We start from the raw sequence: 17,664 nt of genomic DNA on the forward strand, positions 1-17,664 counted from the left end.
ATGCCTCAGCTCAAGCAGAATCAGTGAACTCACCCCCCCTCTGCCTTTTTGTTCTATCAGGCCCTCAGTGGGTCAGACGATGCCCACCCATGCTGTTCCGTCCTAATCTCTTCCAGAAACACCCTCACAGACATATCCAGAAGTATTAATAGTTTACCAGTCAGCTTGACACACAAAATTAACCATCCCAGGCAGTATATCTGGTTTTCTACACCAGCACTGCAGTCATTATTAACAGGGCAGTGGACCCCCACCATGCAGTGCTAGAATGAGCAAGGGAACTCTAAGGAATCTCTATGTCGATGCCACAGCTCAGACCAACTAAACTGGGGTCCCTGGGGTTGAGGCCAAGCATCAGTGTTCCTGAAAGATCCCCAGGTAATTCCCCAGTGTAGCCAAGTTGGAGAACCAGGGCGGCCATCGGCAGCAGGTCCACACCTCACTCCCCTTGGTACGCTGGTCCTGGGATTGACACATCAAACAGCACAAGCCTTTGGTGAACCTCGCTGCACCAACAATGACCTTTTTAATAATGTCAATCACATTGTGTTGCTCACCTTAATAAAATCCTCCCATGGCTTCTCATGGCTCTTAGAGTCAATGCAAGCCCCTCATCTTGACTTGAGAGACCCTCAGCAGTACGACCCTGCACACCTCAGGCGGGAGAAGGGAAAAGTGTTAGTTGCTCAGTCGTGTCTGACTCTTTGCCACCCCATGAACTGTAGCCCTTCTCATACTGTTCATGGGGTTTTCAAGGCAAGAATACTGAAGTGGTTTGCCATTCCCTTCTCCAGAGGATGAAGCACAAGATGGAATTAAGATTGCAGGGAGAAATATCAATAACCTCAGATATGCAGATGACACCACCCTTATGGCAGAAAGGGAAGAACGAAAGTGCCTCTTGATGAAAGTGAAAGCGGAGAGTGAGAAAGTTGCCTTAAAACTCAGCATTCAGAAAACTAAGATCACGGCATCTGGTCCCACCACTTCATGGCAAATAGTTGGAGGAAACAATGGAAACAGTAAGAGACTTCACCTTTGGGGCTACAAAATCACTGCAGATGGTGGCTGCAGCCATGAAATTAAAAGACGCTTGCTCCTTGGAAGAAAAGCTATGACCAACCTAGACAGTATATTAAAAAGCAGAGAGATTACTTTGTCAACAAAAGCCCTAGTCAAAGCTATGGTTTTTCCAGTAGTCATGTATGGATGTGAGAGTTGGACCATAAAGAAAGCTGAGCACCGAAGAAATGATGATTTTGAACTGTGGTGTTGGAAAAGACTCTTGAGAGTCCCTTGGACTGCAAGGAGATCAAACCAGTCAGCCCTAAAGGAAATCAGTCCTGAATATTCATTGGAAGGACTGATGCTGAAGCTGAAACTCCAATACTTTGGCCACCTCATGCGAAGAACTGACTCACTGGAAAAGACCCTGTTGCTGCAAAAGATTGAAGGCGGGAGGAGAAGGGGACAACAGAGGACGAGATGGTTGGATGGCATCACTGATTTGATGGACATGAGTTTGAGCAAGCTCCTGGAGTTGGTGATGGACAGGGAAGCCTGGCATGCCGCAGTCCATGGGGTCACAAAGAGTCGGACATGACTGAGTGACTGAACTGAACTGGACTGTAGCCCACCCAGCTCCTCTGTCCAGGCGAGGAATTTCAAAGAATGTCCGGGAATTTCCCAGGCAAGAATGCTGGAGTGGTTGCCATTTCCTTCTCCAGGGGATCTTCTTGACCCAGGGATAGAACCTGGTTCTCCCGCATTGCAAGTGGATTTTTTACAGACTGAGCCACCAGAAAAGCCATCAGGCACGAGAGCTGAGAGTAACGCTCTGAAAGCGGGGCCACGGGCCCGCTCTGCCCTCATGTGCTTCATGACTTCAGAGGAGTTACCGGACCCCCGGCCTTCTCTGCCTCATCCGTCGATGCAGGTTTGCCGCAAGGATCCGACTAGTCGACACACGTAACACTCTAACATGGACCTGACTCCTCCTCGTCACCCTGGCCCAATGTCACTCAGTCCCCAAAGCAGTCATCCCGTCTCCCCTCTGACCCGGCTCTGCAGGACCCTCTCCCTGACACCTGGCGTGACTTCCCATCACTCGGGAGCCAATGCTACAACTGCAGAGCCCCTCTCACCCCTTCACTGCCCTGTTTTATTTTCTTTATAGCCTGTATTCATTCACCAGGGCTGCTGTAACAAAGTATCACAAACTGCATGACCTAACAGAAATGCACTGTCTCACAGTTCTGGAGGCTGCAAGTCTGAGATCAAGGTTCAGAAGTGTGGGTTTCTTCTGAGGGCTTTAAGTGAAAATCTGCTGCTGGGCTCTCTCCTAGGTTCTGGTGGCTGACTGGCAGCCCTTGGTGTCCTCTGGATGGTAGATGCATCACATGATGTCTGCCTACATCTTCACGTCCCATGCTCCCTGTGTGTGTGGCTCTGTGTCTAAATTTCCTATTTTTATAAGAACACCAGTCATGCTGGATTAGGGTCCCATCCTACTCCAGTATGGCTTCATCTTAGTTACCACTATAGCAACTCAGGTTCCAAATGAGATCACTTTCTCAGGCACTGAGGGTTAAGGCTTCAACATATAAATTTGGAGGGGAAGACACTGTTCAACCCATAACATACCTTCATCCCTCTCTAGAATGATCTGGTTTTATTTTTCTATCTGTGTATTGAATTTTCTTGTCTCTCCCCACTGAATGTCATTGTTTACATGGCCTGATTTTTCTGCAATGGCCATGCTATACCTTTGTTACACAAAAAAATAATGAAAGATAAGCTTTTCAGAAAAAAACAAAAATAAGCTTTCTCTCTTGCATTGTGATTTGGGTGACTATCATCTCCAATTCTAGGCTGAAAACTCCACGAGAGCCGGGACTGTGTCTTTGCACCCCTGAGCTTCACACCATGCTTGCTCTTCTTAATGGATGCTCAGTACATACAGGCTGGGTTGGATTGAATAGATAGATATGTGCACTGATTTCCCCCACAGGAGCTCAAGAGCTCAAGTAGAGCACTTGTTCTTGCAGCCTTCCAGATATACATTTTCTCACAAATCTGGAAATCTTAAAAAAAAAATAATACCAGCACTCTAAGCTTTTGAATGACACTGGCATATACAGTGGCACGATTCAACTGTACTGATATCTTAGACGTTTGTCAAGAATTAACACGCAGCATGAAGCAATGCTGTCAAATCTAGGAGGAAATTAAACCAGTAGGTCCATCACACCATCCCTGTGAACTGAACTGCCACATTTCACCTAATTCTTCGAATTAGGTTGTGTCTGCAATGTCTTTAGGACCAGACAAGTGTTACATCAAGTGCTAAGTAGTATTAATTAATAATATTGGTAGATTACACAAGCTGGTACTTGACTGTAAATGTAAATGTTCTAAGCCTATCAGCATAGCACCTGGAATCAATGTTCTAGCTGTACTTTAAAAATTCTTCATAGAATTTTATAAAGCCTCTGGCTTCCAAGGCTTCCCTGGTAACTCAGATGGTAAAGAATCAGCCTGCAAGGCAGGCGACCCGGGTTGAATCCCTGGGTCAGGAAGATCCCCTGGAGAAGGGGATGGCAACCCACTCCAGTATTCTTGCCTGGAGAATTCCACGGACAGAGGAGCCAGGCAGGCTACAGTCCATGGGTTCACAAAGAGTCGGACATGACTTAGTGACTGACGCTTTAACACGGACTTCCAGAGAAAGTAGCTTCATATAATCTTTCCATTTTCTGTAACAACTTGACAAAATTTTAGAAATCACCTATTACAATTCTCAAATCTATCAGACCAAGCATCTCCTTTTTATAATAGTTGTTTTGACATACCCTTCTTTAATGTCTTAAAGCAAAATTCATGAGTAACCTGCCTGTATATAACATATCTCAGTATGTAAACACTCAGGCAACTATAAATATTGTCATAAGATGCTTGCACTTTATGAAAAACTAATGTCAACGTGCCAGTTTCAAATGGCACCTTTACAAGCTGTTATAGGAGTGCTGAATGGGCGATGCAGTACCATGGGTTGCACTAAAAGGGGGTCCTGATTTTCCAAAATGGTGATGAACTCCTTTAAAGTTCCAAAGTAAAGAATTTACAATCTTCCTTCAACTTATTCTACAATTGTCTTCCTCGAAAAGCCAAGAGACTGGTCTTTTAAAAACATCCAAAATAGTCTCATGTGCTTATACATAAAACAGGGATAGGTTTCCAGGTTCAGATCATTATAACCAGATTCTTCACCTACAAGAATATCCAGTGAGACATGTGAAGATAGTTTGATGCCACCCAACACATTTAGCATCTCTGGGCCCCACCCACCAAATGCCATGGGCACTGCCCCCACCCCAGCCTCTGAGAGCCAAAAATCCTCAAAACTTTCCATTTCATTAGAGAACAAACCTCCAAGACAATCCCATGGGGTGGCTCTTCCCCTCTTGAGATCTAACGTTACATCTTTATATTAAAAAATGAGGATTTGTGTCCCCAAAGAATATGCTCAAGAATCACACACCAAGCCTTTGCAGAGCCAGGTAAGAAGCACTTGGGGGTTGACAGAAGAGCATCTTCCACCTGCCAGGCATGGTCGTAAGATCTTTCTGTGTATGTGTATCCAACTCTTTGCAACCCCATGGACTGTAGCCTGCCAGGTATCTCTGTCCACAGAATTCTCCAGGCAAGAATAAGTGGGTTGCCATTTCCTTCTCCAGGGGCTCTTCTTGACCTAGGGATCAAACCTGGATCTCCTATACTACAGGCAGATTCTTTACTATCTGAGCTACCAGGGAAGCCCCTAAGATCTTTTTAGACAAACACTTATTTAATTCTCACATCAACGCAAGGCAGGAGGCTTGACCATCGCCCCTGGGCAGTTGAAACAAAGCGCAGAGACATGATGTAACTTCCCGCAGGTCCACTGGCAGAGCCCTAACTCAGACCACCCTCTTCAGAATGAATGCAACATAGAGCAAACTACAGACTGTCATTTAGGACTGGAAGGAATGCAAAGCAGGAAAAGCAGCCCTCCGCGTTATGAATACACAGGACAGATCAGTTCCACCAGTTCAGTGCACTGACCTCTACCTATATCTCCAAGTCATGGTTTGTTTCCCCCTTGGTCTCACCTTCCTCCTTCTTCTGTGTTTCCTGCAGACATCCATGCCCAGGAGAAGGCTGCTGCAGATCCCTCTGGACCTTTCCTGAAAGGGAGATCCCCATTCCCTACATGAGTTCCAGAAACATCCACTGAGGCTTCTGCAGCCCACCTCTGTCAGCTGACCTTCACCACAACCTGTCTCTCAGGATGAGTGGCTTCCTCACCTCCCTCGACCCCCGGCGAGTGCAGTGGGGGGCCGCCTGGTACGCCATGCACTCTCGGATCCTGCGCACCAAACCGGTGGAGTCCATGCTGGAGGGAACAGGGGCCACCACCGCACATGGCACCAAGCTAGCCCAAGTGCTCACCACCGTGGACCTCATCTCGCTCGGCGTCGGCAGCTGCGTGGGCACGGGGATGTACGTGGTGTCTGGGCTGGTGGCCAAGGAAATGGCAGGACCCGGCGTCATCGTGTCCTTCATCATTGCAGCCGTCGCATCCATACTGTCAGGTAAGCATCTCCGTGAGGACGAAGGCCGCGCTCACCGGCCTGTTACTGTTCCTCCCACTCTTCTGCAGTATTTGGTAGTGAGAGGAGTGAAATGGGAGACCTTTTTGCCTTGACTAATAGGGAGTTCAGCGGTAGGTTTGGCTCATTGGAGTAGTTGCCTTTTCCTTTGGTTTCTGCATCCAAATAATTACTCTGGTACCTAGCCACTGCCCAGGGTCTCATTCCCTATCATGTCCCAGTGGCTCTATTTTTATTCTAAGTCTCCTTTCATGGGAAGGTAGGTCAGTTCCCTTTGTGTGTGGTGGGGGGGGGGGGGGGGGTGCATAGGATATAGCCAAGATATAATAATAAATAATGGATAGGCAGAGTAGCAAAATGACACGTCAGTAAACCTGATATGATTGGGACTTGATGAGCCTCAAACTGGCATTGTGATCTCCAAGCAGGAAGAAACCAAACTAGGAAATATAAAGCCATTGTGGGAACCATAAAACACCACCTGCCACAAGCACTTCAAAAATTGATATTCTGCAGTGGTAGCTCAGCAAGCACTTTCTCTCTCCTTGAGAAAAAAAATCATAAAGCTCATTTGTTTGTTTTTTTAAATAAGGTACCAGGACTTACATACTGATAGTTTATGAAACAGTGCTATTTTCTATCCCTTGTTCCTCCTTTTGAGTTGGGATCCACAGTATTTTCCCAGAATGCCAGGGATGGGTCAATGGAAACCCTGAAAAAGAAGGGAAATGTCTTGCTTCTTGATGGTTATACTGCAAAAGTTCGAGGTGGATTTGAGGTTGGCAAATCACGTGGGTCAACTCATGTCTTGGCAATGAATGTTGTGGCATTCATTGAAGAAATGTTTCTGGGGCAGTAAACGTGCTGACTTATACTGGGAGTTCTGTATACTGATGCATATGACCACAAGGAGAGTTCCACACTAGTATCACACATCCAGGCTAAATAGTCTTCATCTTTATGGGATGCACGGGCTTCCCGGGTGGCGTTACCTGCCAATGCAGGAGAAGCAAGAGATGTGCGTTCAATCCCTAGGTTGGTAAGGTTCCCTTGGAGTAGGAAATGGTAACCCACTCCAGCAATCTTGCCTGGAAAATTCCATGGACAGAGGAGCCTGATGGGCTACAGTCCGTGGGGTCACAAACAGTCAGACACAACTAAGCATACATCCCACACACATGGGAGGCACAGACCAGGGACATGCAACCACACAGTACACTGGTTTGCATTTGTCGTCTTTTTAATGTGATGAGAAAAATAATTCCAGACTGATTTGAAATATTTATCTCCTGCCATGGCGTATATCCTTGTTGGTTTTACCATCATCTTTTCCTTAAATCATTCTCTAATATGCATGAATATCCTAATAATTGAGATTCCTGCAGAAAAGAAGATTTTTTTCCTTATAGATGAAAATAAATTTTATTCACATGAATGAATTCTGTGGATGCTTGAAATTCTACTAACCTGATTGCAATCATTTTCAAACTAGTTTGGCAAAGAAATTATTTGGGGGAAGATGCCAGATTCTTACTCACCATAAATGTATAAATCTGAAAATGTCAGCATACAGAACAGAATAGCAACAGTAAGACAAAAGGCAGGCATGTAACCACAGGTCCGACAGAGGGCATAGGGCAGATGGCTAAGGTCCTGCCTGGTTAATGCAGACCACTCTGCTCTCCGCTCAGTCGCTCAGTTGTGTCCAACTCTTTGTGGCCCTATGGACTATAACCCTCTAGCTCCTCTGTCCATGGAAATTTTCAGGCAAGAATGCTGGAGTGAGTTGCCATTTCATTCTCCAAGGGATCTTCCCAACCTAGGGATCAAACCCACATCTCCTGGGTTGGCAGGAAGATTCTTTACCTGCTGAGCCATCGGGGAAGCCCCACAGTCTCCTCTATGTCCCATTCTATTGTGCCCCAGTCCCCCAAACCCACAATAGTTCCCACAAGTGAATCCCCACAGCTTATCCTTCATAGCGCTGGATTACATTTAGAAATTAGAACCAGGCCCAGTCACATTCTGGGAGCCTCCCCCGCCTCTCACCACGCTCACATGTAACCTAGACCAGGGTTCTGGAGCGAGTGTTGACACCACAGATATGGGCAAACACCACAAATCAGCATTTGTTTGTTGTTGAGAGTGAGTAGTTATACATTAGCCAGCACATCACTGGCCTAGCTTCTCCGAAGGCCCAGTACTATCCAGCAACTCCATCAGGCACCAAAGGAAAGTCCTGCTTCTCCCCCATTAGGGACACTCCTCTCTGCACCTGGTCTCAGCCATAACACTGCTCTACCCTTCGTAACAGACACCTCCTCACTGAGGCCAACCGGAACCTTCCCTGATCTCCCAGCCAGGGCCAGGATCAAAGTAACTGTGCCAAAGTTGGCAATTTTACATTAGGTTTCTTCATCCAGGCCTCTCACTCTATGATCCTTGGTCACTAGACCAAGGAAAGTCCCCCTCCGCCATGTTCCTTCCACTCCCACATTGTGACCTCAGCAGTGCCTCTCAGCGGACCCAATTCCCCACCGCTTCTCCATATCACAGTAATCAGACTCCTGTCTACCCTCAGGCTCTGTAATACATGGTCCTTTTCTACTCTGGCCTTAAGCAGAATGGTTTTAATTTGCATTTCCCTAATTATGAATATTTGAACATCTTTTTGTATTTATTTGCCATGCATATATACTCTTTGGTAAAGTATTTGTTCAAATCTTTTTCCCATTATTTAATTGGAGTCTTCAGGGTTTTTTTAAATCAACTTTTGAATTCCTTTATATATTTTGTATACAAGCCCTTTATTAGATATGTGGTTTTACAAACATTTTCTCTCAGCTTGTGGCTCATTTTTAAATTTTGATTTTGTTTTCTTTTTTAAAATACTGATGCCCAGGCTCTACCTCCTAGAGGTTCTAATCCAATTCAGTTGGATCGGGGTACAGCCCAGGGATTGATAGCTTTCTTTTTTTTAATTCCCTGGGGAATTCTAATGTGCAACCCAGGTTAAGAATTACTCCATTATAGGGACCAGGACCTCCCTATGGAATAGCCATGACCTACAAGAAGAGGAAACATATGCTAAGATAGAAACTATTTGGCCAGCAGATTCTTAAGGGATTTTTGCCCTTGTGACATCATCTTCCATGCCATGCAAACCAGTTTACGATACAGAATAAATCCAACTAAGAGATGGAGCCACTTTCTCTATATTTGGACAAGATTTAATGCTACAATAACTTCCCAGGCTCCTCCTACCGTTCCTGCCCCAACATCACAATTGCCCACTGCCTATCACAGGTAGGGAAAATTTATCAGAGGAAGCAGCTTGTGCTGTGACCGTTACCCTTCATCCAAAAGGTCTTATCTATTCTCGAATAGCTCAGCAGCACACATCCAGACCCCATGCCCGTGCCAAACCTTAGAAACCCTTTGTGTATATCAGATTGTATAAACCAGATAGGGGAAGTAGTTTTCTCTCTGGTTGCCACTGACAGCTTTATGAAGAGATGAGGGATGAAAGCAAGATAGTTTTCAGAGTTTCTCTAGTTCAGCTGGCTTGGGATGAAACACAAAGCAAGGTCTCCATCCCAGCGACACCTGGCCATTCAATGCAACCTGCCCCAAGAGGCTCCTGTGGACGTGAGTGGGGAAATCAAAGTTGTTTATTTCCAGCCCTTTGAATATTAATAAAATTGAACCTCAAACAGAATATAGGTCTGAATGACTCCTAAGATCATGCACTGTCTACAATAACTCTTTGAGCCCATATCTCAGGGGGTTTTGTAAGGATTAAATGACAGTAAGCATTCACAACATCAGTCCCCTGGCTGATACACAATACTCATAATTTTTATCTGCTCATGAAAAACAGTAGCAAAAATCTAATAAGATATAGTTTGGGAAAGCTGTATTGGGTACCGACTATATGCCAGTCTTAGGGAACTACCAGAAATAAATAAGAAATTGTCTCTACCCTAAAGGACCAATCACTTATTGGGTTCATCTCCACTGTTGGAGATGAACACTAAACCTGATAAGCAATTTCAGCAATAATAGTACTGATAATAACAGTGGCAGCAGAAACAGCTGATTTGAGCACTTCCTGTGTACCAAAAGAGTTCTAAGGGATTTACACATTATTTTACTCAGTCTTCACAACAACTCTATGTGGTAAGTGGTGTTATTGTCCTCATATCAGAGATGAGAAAAAAGGAGGCTTCTGAAAAGCTTGGCAACTGGTTTAAGGTTCTTGCTTAAGAGGTGACAGAACAAGGAACAGCATGAATACAGTCTGATTCCAGTGACCACTTGGCACTCTCAGTTTATGGTTCAGCACTAGGGTTGATCATTTTGTGTTGATCATGTGAAAGATTCTCACTTGCTCTTTCACATCTTCTCATCCATCACCCGGAGAAGGTGATGGCACCCCACTCGACTACTCTTGCCTGGAAAATCCCATGGACAGAGGAGCCTGGTAGGCTGCAGTCCATGGGGTCGCGAAGAGCTGGACATGACTGAGCAACTTCACATTCACTTTTCACTTTCATGCATTCGAGAAGGAAATGGGACTTCCCTGGTGGCTCAGATGGTAAAGCGTCTGCCTAAAATGCAGGAGACCCAGGTTCAATCCCTGGGTCAGGAAGATCTCCTGGAGAAGGAAATGGCAACCCACTCCAGTACTCTTGCCTGGAAAATCCCATGGATGGAGGAGCCTGGTAGGCTACAGTCCATGGGGTCACAAATAATCGGACACGTTTGAGAAGGAAATAGCAACCCACTCCAGTGTTCTTGCCTGGAGAATCCCAGGGACAGAGGAGCCTAGTGGGCTGCCATCTATGGGGTCGCACATAGTCAGACACGACTGAAGCAGCTTAGCAGCAGCAGCAGCATCCATCATCACGTGAGCCCTGGTAACTGAATCCCTGGGGAGGTGGTAAGGGGAGCAGAACTCTTTCCCACAGACGAGGCTCCCAATCTCCTCCCTGCAATGGCTCTGCAGATCTTCACAAAGTTTAAGCCGGAGCTCCTCATTCCAGTGTTCATCTCCGGTTGATTTTCATGACCAAAGAGGTCTCTAAAGACTTAGGGTCTATTTAGATAGTCTGGTGAGCTTCCCTGCCTCAAACTGAAGCAGAGGTGAGAGGTGACCCCCAGAAGGGTTGGCCCTTCTGCAACCTGTTTTCAATGACCTAGATCACTCATTCATTCCACAAACTTGCATTTACTAGTTCCCCCAAACATATCTGAGAACTGCTCTTAATCACCAGGGAGAGTGGGACAGGCAGAAACATTGAGAGGGTAGAGAAGAAATGCAAAGATGAACAAATGCGGAGTGGTCTTCAAGCTTCTTGAAGACTAGCTCTCCAACATATTGTCCAAATACACAGCCCTAAGTTGGAAATCTTAATAATGATAATGGCTGCCCCAGATATTTGTAAAGTCTCTAAGACATCAGTTAGTAAACACTTGATAAATGTTAGCCACTATTATTATTACTGTTGTTATTATTAATATTAAGCAAATACTGTGCCCTAGGCACCATGCATATACTACCTCATTTAATCCCCTCAGCCTCCCTGCTAGGCGATAGGACTTTTCCTGTTGTGTAGCTCACCATAATAGCTAAACCACTGGGCACTGATAACATGCCTGGCAGCAGCTGAACACCAGCTGCACAATCCTCCCAACAAATCCTACAAAATAAGTATCACTGTCAGATTCACCTTGCGGATGACAAACCTGAGGCTCAGGGAGATTGGGTGACTTGTCCAGGACAACAAAGCAGTCAGAGGCAAAAAGACAAGTCTAAATTTGATCTGCCTTCTCCAGAGGCTGTTACCCCCATGTTGCTTCATGCAGACACACACCCCCAAAATTTAAAAACTCACCAGAGAAAACTGAGTGAATCAAGGAAACCCTCATTCTTTTTTTTAACTAAAGCTTCATTCTTATTGGGGTATTAAAAGAGCCTTAGCTCACTCTGTTCTGTTGATTAAATGAGTACTTTTCTAGATCAAAACTTCTGTAACCCGGGTCATGAAAATGACTTCAAAGTTCAGTGCCTTTCCATCACATGTCAGCAGTGAGAAGGGTCCTGTGAAGTGCAGGCAGCTCTTCCAGGGCTGGATTGACAGCCCTATAGGAAGGCTGTCAGTTACCAGTTCAGAAAAGGTGAGCACAATCTAATAGAAATATGCAAGTTTCTCAGATCACTTATTGTGAAAATGAGCTTCCTCCAGCAAACCCAGGAGAGGCTGGGCTTCTTTTACCTCTTCTCCAGCACTGGCTGGGCTGGACAGGGCATATCGAGAGCACCCAGCGTGGCAGTGGGAGGGACTGGCCGCCGGCTCTGGGCTTGGCAACGCAGAGATGTTGCAGAAGACAGGAAAGAACTCCGAGACAAGGGGCTTGGCATGGATGCAAAGAAACAAGACAGGCACACATGAAATAGTCGTGGGCACTGCAGGAGACAAAGGGCCTGGGTCACCCGGGATCTGGGCCCAGCTCTGTCCCCCGGCAGCTTGGGACCCTGGAACAAGTCATTTACATCTTGTGCCCTCAGTTTCCGCCTCTGCAAAATGAAGAGCTTAGATTGAAAGTGAAATTGTTAGTCGCTTCAGTCATGTCCAACTCTTTGCGACCCCATGGACTGTATCCCACCAGGCTCCTCTGTCCATGGGATTTCCCAGGCAAGAATACTAGTGTGTTGCCTTTCCTTTCTCCATGGGGATCTTCTGGACCCAGGGATCAAACCTGGGTCTCCTGAATTGCAGGCAGATTCTTGACCATCTGAGCTACCAGGGAAGCTTACCCATATGAGTTAGGGTGAAAAAGAGAACCCAGGGAGGGGAAAGATTTGTAAAGAAAGGTCCAGTGCCTCAATTCCCACCCACCCCGACACACACCCCAACACCACACAGCATGGGAGTGATCAGTCCCGGAGCTGACATACCTCACTTCAAGCCCTGCTCAGCCATTTACTACTTGTGAGACTTAAAAAATGCACTTAACCTAGGGCTCCCCAAGCAGGTTGCCAAAAATGATAGGTGTGCCAAGGCATGGTTCCCTTAGCCCTCGGGGCCACAGGAGGTGGCAGAGGCCCCAGGCTTGTCACTTGTACCTGTGAACAGCCTTGTCCCTTTACACAGGACCTCCTGACCACATTCATACAAGTGTCACGTCTAGGTGTATTCTGCCAAGTGGAAAACATCAGTCCTGAGAGTCCTGAGAACCTACCTAGATCTTGACCTCAATCTCTGTACATGGAATAATGGCAGCCTCCTCATGCTGCCAGGTCACAGAGGCTGGGGTTAAGAGGCCAGAGCCACCCAAGTGGATCAGGAAGGCCCCTGCAAATTCCCCAAGTCTTGGCAAAGAGGTGAGGTCACCAAAGAAGGGGGGTATGGAGAGAAAAGAACTAAGGGCAGGACTTTGTTAAACGGCCAAGTCAGATGGAGATGGAGAAACAGGAAGCAACGGTGGAGAAAGAAAAATGTAGGCAGAGGAGTAGGAACAAAACTGAAGGAAGAATAGATTCTTACACAAGGAAGTGAAGAATGCATAAGTGCTGCCATCCTGAGCCACAGAGACACTGATGAATGGCCTTTCCGGTGGACTACCTACACACTGGAGCTGGCCACTTCTGGGGTACAGCATAGACAAATACTGTGAGACAAAGGGGAGAGGGGGCATGAAAAAGAAAGAATAGCAAGCAGTAAAGTGAACCTTTGATCTAACAGCCCAGGGAGTGCATTCATCCTGGACACAACTTGGGCCTGTACTTTATTGCATGTCCATGGGTGACTGTATGTGTGTGAAAAGCAAGCATCTCACATGTCTCATGCTCTCCTTCACCATGGCCATTGACATAGACTTCAGTTCAGTTCAGTCACTCAGTTGTGTCCAACTCTTTGCAACCCCATGGACCGCAGCATGCCAGGCCTCCCTGTCCATCACCAACTCCCAGATACTCAAACTCATGTTCATTGAGTCAGTGATGCCATCCAACCATCTCATCCTCTGTCATCCCCTTCTCTTCCCTCCTTCAATCTTTCCCAGGATCAGGGTCTTTTCCAATGAGTCAGTTCTTCGCATCAGGTTGCCAAAATATTGGAGTCTCAGCTTCAACATCAGTCCTTCCAATGAACACTCAGGACTGATCTCCTTTAGGATGGACTGGTTGGATCTCCTTGAAGTCCCAGGAACTCTCAAGAGTCTTCTCCAACACCACAGTTCAAAAGAATCAATTCTTCGGTGCTCAGCTTTCTTTATAGTCCAACTCTCACATCCATACATGACTACTAGACATAGACTTGGGTCCCAAAATTCCATGCAAAGTAGTTGAAAATATAGAAATATGTGTATACATTTATATAATTATGTATGTATACACATACACACATATATATATCTTTATACCCTATCAATGCTTCAGGAATTTCTTATTCTGGAATGAATTCAATAATAGCCCTTGGCACCCTACTGTATAGTACAGGGAACACTGCTCACTGTTCTGGGCCAGCCTGGCTGGATGGGAGGGGGCTTGGGGGAGAATGGATACTTGTATATGTATGGTTGAATCCCTTCAGTTTTCACCTGAAACTACCACAACATTGTTAATTGGCTCTACCCCAGTACAAAATAAAAAGTTTAAAAAAATTAATAGTCCTTTGCTATTTATCTTTTTTTTAATCAGAGAATAATTGCCTTACAATGTTGTGTTGGTTTCTGCCATACAACAACGTGAATCAGCCATAAGTAAGCATATATCCCTTCCCTCTTTTTTATTTTTTTTAATTTTTCTTTTTTTTTCTTTTTTTTTAAATTTTATTTAGTTATTTTTTTTTCAGTGGGTTTTGTCATACATTGATATGAATCAGCCATAGAATTACACGTATTCCCCATCCCGAACCCCCCTCCCACCTCCCTCTCCACCCGATTCCTTTGGGTCTTCCCAGTGCACCAGGCCTGAGCACTTGACTCATGCATCCCACCTGGGCTGGTGATCTGTTTCACCATAGATAATATACATGCTGTTCTTTCGAAACATCCCACCCTCACCTTCTCCCACAGAGTTCAAAGTCTTTTCTGTACTTCTGTGTCTCTTTTTCTGTTTTGCATATAGGGTTATCATTACCATCTTTCTAAATTCCATATATATGTATTAGTATACTGTAATGTTCTTTATCTTTCTGGCTTACTTCACTCTGTATAATGGGCTCCAGTTTCATCCATCTCATTAGAACTGATTCAAATGAATTCTTTTTAACGGCTGAGTAATATTCCATGGTGTATATGTACCACAGCTTCCTTATCCATTCATCTGCTGATGGGCATCTAGGCTGCTTCCATGTCCTGGCTATTATAAATAGTGCTGCGATGAACATTGGGGTGCACGTGTCTCTTTCAGATCTGGTTTCCTTGATGTGTATGCCCAGAAGTGGTATTGCTGGGTCATATGGCAGTTCTATTTCCAGTTTTTTAAGAAATCTCCACACTGTTTTCCATAGTGGCTGTAATAGTTTGCATTCCCACCAACAGTGTAAGGGGGTTCCCTTTTCTCCACACCCTCTCCAGCATTTATTGCTTGTAGACTTTTGGATAGCAGCCATCCTGACTGGCGTGTAATGGTACCTCATTGTGGTTTTGATTTGCATTTCTCTGATAATGAGTGATGTTGAGCATCTTTTCATGTGTTTGTTAGCCATCTGTATGTCTTCTTTGGAGAAATGTCTGTTTAGTTGTTTGGCCCACTTTTTGATTGGGTCATTTATTTTTCTGGAATTGAGCTTCAGGAGTTGCTTGTATATTTTTGAGATTAATCCTTTGTCTGTTTCTTCATTTGCTATTATTTTCTCCCAATCTGATGGCTGTCTTTTCACCTTACTTATAGTTTCCTTTGTTGTGCAAAAGCTTTTAAGTTTCATTAGGTCCCATTTGTTTATTTTTGCTTTTATTTCCAGTATTCTGAGAGGTGGGTCATAGAGGATCTTGCTGTGATTTATGTCGTGGAGTGTTTTGCCTATGTTCTCCTCTAGGAGTTTTATAGTTTCTGGTCTTACATTTAGATCTTTAATCCATTTTGAGTTTATTTTTGTGTATGGTGTTAGAAAGTGTTCTAGTTTCATTCTTTTACAAGTGGTTGACCAGTTTTCCCAGCACCACTTGTTAAAGAGGTTGTCTTTTTTCCATTGTATATCCTTGCCTGCTTTGTCAAAGATGAGGTGTCCATAGGTTCGTGGATTTATCTCTGGGCTTTCTATTCTGTTCCATTGATCTATATTTCTGTCTTTGTGCCAGTACCACACTGTCTTGATGACTGTGGCTTTGTAGTAGAGTCTGAAGTCAGGCAGGTTGATTCCTCCAGTTCCATTTTTCTTTCTCAAGATTACTTTGGCTTTTCGAGGTTTTTTGTGTTTCCATACAAATTGTGAAATTATTTGTTCTAGTTCTGTGAAAAATACCGTTGGTAGCTTGATAGGGATTACATTGAAACTATAGATTGCTTTTGGTAGAATAGCCATTTTGACAATATTGATTCTTCCAATCCATGAACACGGTATGTTTCTCCATCTGTTTGTGTCCTCTTTGATTTCTTTCATCAGTGTTTTATAGTTTTCTATGTATAGGTCTTTTGTTTCTTTAGGTAGATATACTCCTAAGTATTTTATTCTTTTTGTTGCAATGGTGAATGGTATTGTTTCTTTAATTTCTCTTTCTGTTTTTTCATTGTTAGTATATAGGAATGCAAGGGATTTCTGTGTGTTAATTTTATATCCTGCAACTTTACTATATTAATTGATTAGCTCTAGTAATTTTCTGGAAGAGTCTTTAGGGTTTTCTATGTAGAGGATCATGTCATCTGCAAACAGCAAGAGTTTCACTTCTTCTTTTCCTATCTGGATTCCTTTTACTTCTTTTTCTGCTCTGATTGCTGTGGCCAAAACTTCCAACACTATGTTGAATAGCAGTGGTAAGAATGGGCATCCTTGTCTTGTTCCTGATTTCAGAGGAAATGCTTTCAATTTTTCACCATTGAGGGTGATGCTTGCTGTGGGTTTGTCATATATAGCTTTTATTATGTTGAGGTATGCTCCTTCTATTCCTGCTTTCTGGAGAGTTTTAATCATAAATGAGTGTTGAATTTTGTCAAAGACTTTCTCTGCATCTATTGAGATAATCATATGGTTTTTATCTTCCACTTTGTTAATGTGGTGTATTACATTGATTGGTTTGCGGATATTAAAGAATCCTTGCATTCCTGGGATAAACCCCACTTGGTTGTGGTGTATGATTTTTTTAATATGTTGTTGGATTCTGTTTGCTAGAATTTTGTTAAGGATTTTTGCATCTATGTTCATCAGTGATATTGTCCTGTAGTTTCCTTTTTTTGTGGCATCTTTGTCTGGTTTTGGAATTAGGGTGATGGTGGCCTCATAGAATGAGTTTGGAAGTTTACCTTCATCTGCAATTTTCTGGAAGAGTTTGAGTAAGATAGGTGTTAGCTCTTCTCTAAATTTTTGGTAGAATTCAGCTGTGAAGCCATCTGGTCCTGGGCTTTTGTTTGCTGGAAGACTTTTTATTACACTTTCGATTTCCTTGCTTGTGATGGTTCTGTTAAGATCTTCTATTTCTTCCTGGTTCAGTTTTGAAAAGTTATACTTCTCTAAGAATTTGTCCATTTCATCCAAGTTGTCCATTTTATTGGCATAGAGCTGCTGGTAGTAGTCTCTTATGATCCTTTGGATTTCAGTGTTGTCTGTTGTGATCTCTCCATTTTCAGTTCTAATTTTGTTAATTTGGTTCTTCTCTCTTTGTTTCTTAATGAGTCTTCCTAATGGTTTGTCAATTTTGTTTATTTTTTCAAAAAACCAGCTTTTAGCTTTGTTGATTTTTGCTATGGTCTCTTTAGTTTCTTTTGCATTTATTTCTGCCCTAATTTTTAAGATTTCTTTCCTTCTGCTAACCCTGGGGTTCTTCATTTCTTCCTTCTCTAATTGCTTTA

The 17,664-nt window shown here is 44.1% G+C and overlaps 1 protein-coding gene and 1 non-coding gene across 2 annotated transcripts in view; both read left to right on the top strand.

The window, feature by feature from the left end:
* The first annotated feature begins 5,329 nt into the window (after positions 1–5,329).
* SLC7A14 (solute carrier family 7 member 14) overlaps positions 5,330–17,664 on the top strand; it is a 55,376-nt gene continuing 43,041 nt past the window's right edge. The window contains exon 1 of the mRNA XM_065943319.1: positions 5,330–5,633. Within this exon, the coding sequence (XP_065799391.1) occupies positions 5,330–5,633 (304 nt within the window). The remainder of the gene's footprint in view (positions 5,634–17,664) is intronic.
* On the top strand, positions 10,231–10,303 carry TRNAF-AAA (transfer RNA phenylalanine (anticodon AAA)). The gene has a single exon. It is a non-coding gene; the product is annotated as a tRNA-Phe (tRNA).

This window comes from Muntiacus reevesi, chromosome 8 (genome assembly GCF_963930625.1).
Source record: "Muntiacus reevesi chromosome 8, mMunRee1.1, whole genome shotgun sequence".
Classification (NCBI taxonomy): domain Eukaryota; kingdom Metazoa; phylum Chordata; class Mammalia; order Artiodactyla; family Cervidae; genus Muntiacus; species Muntiacus reevesi.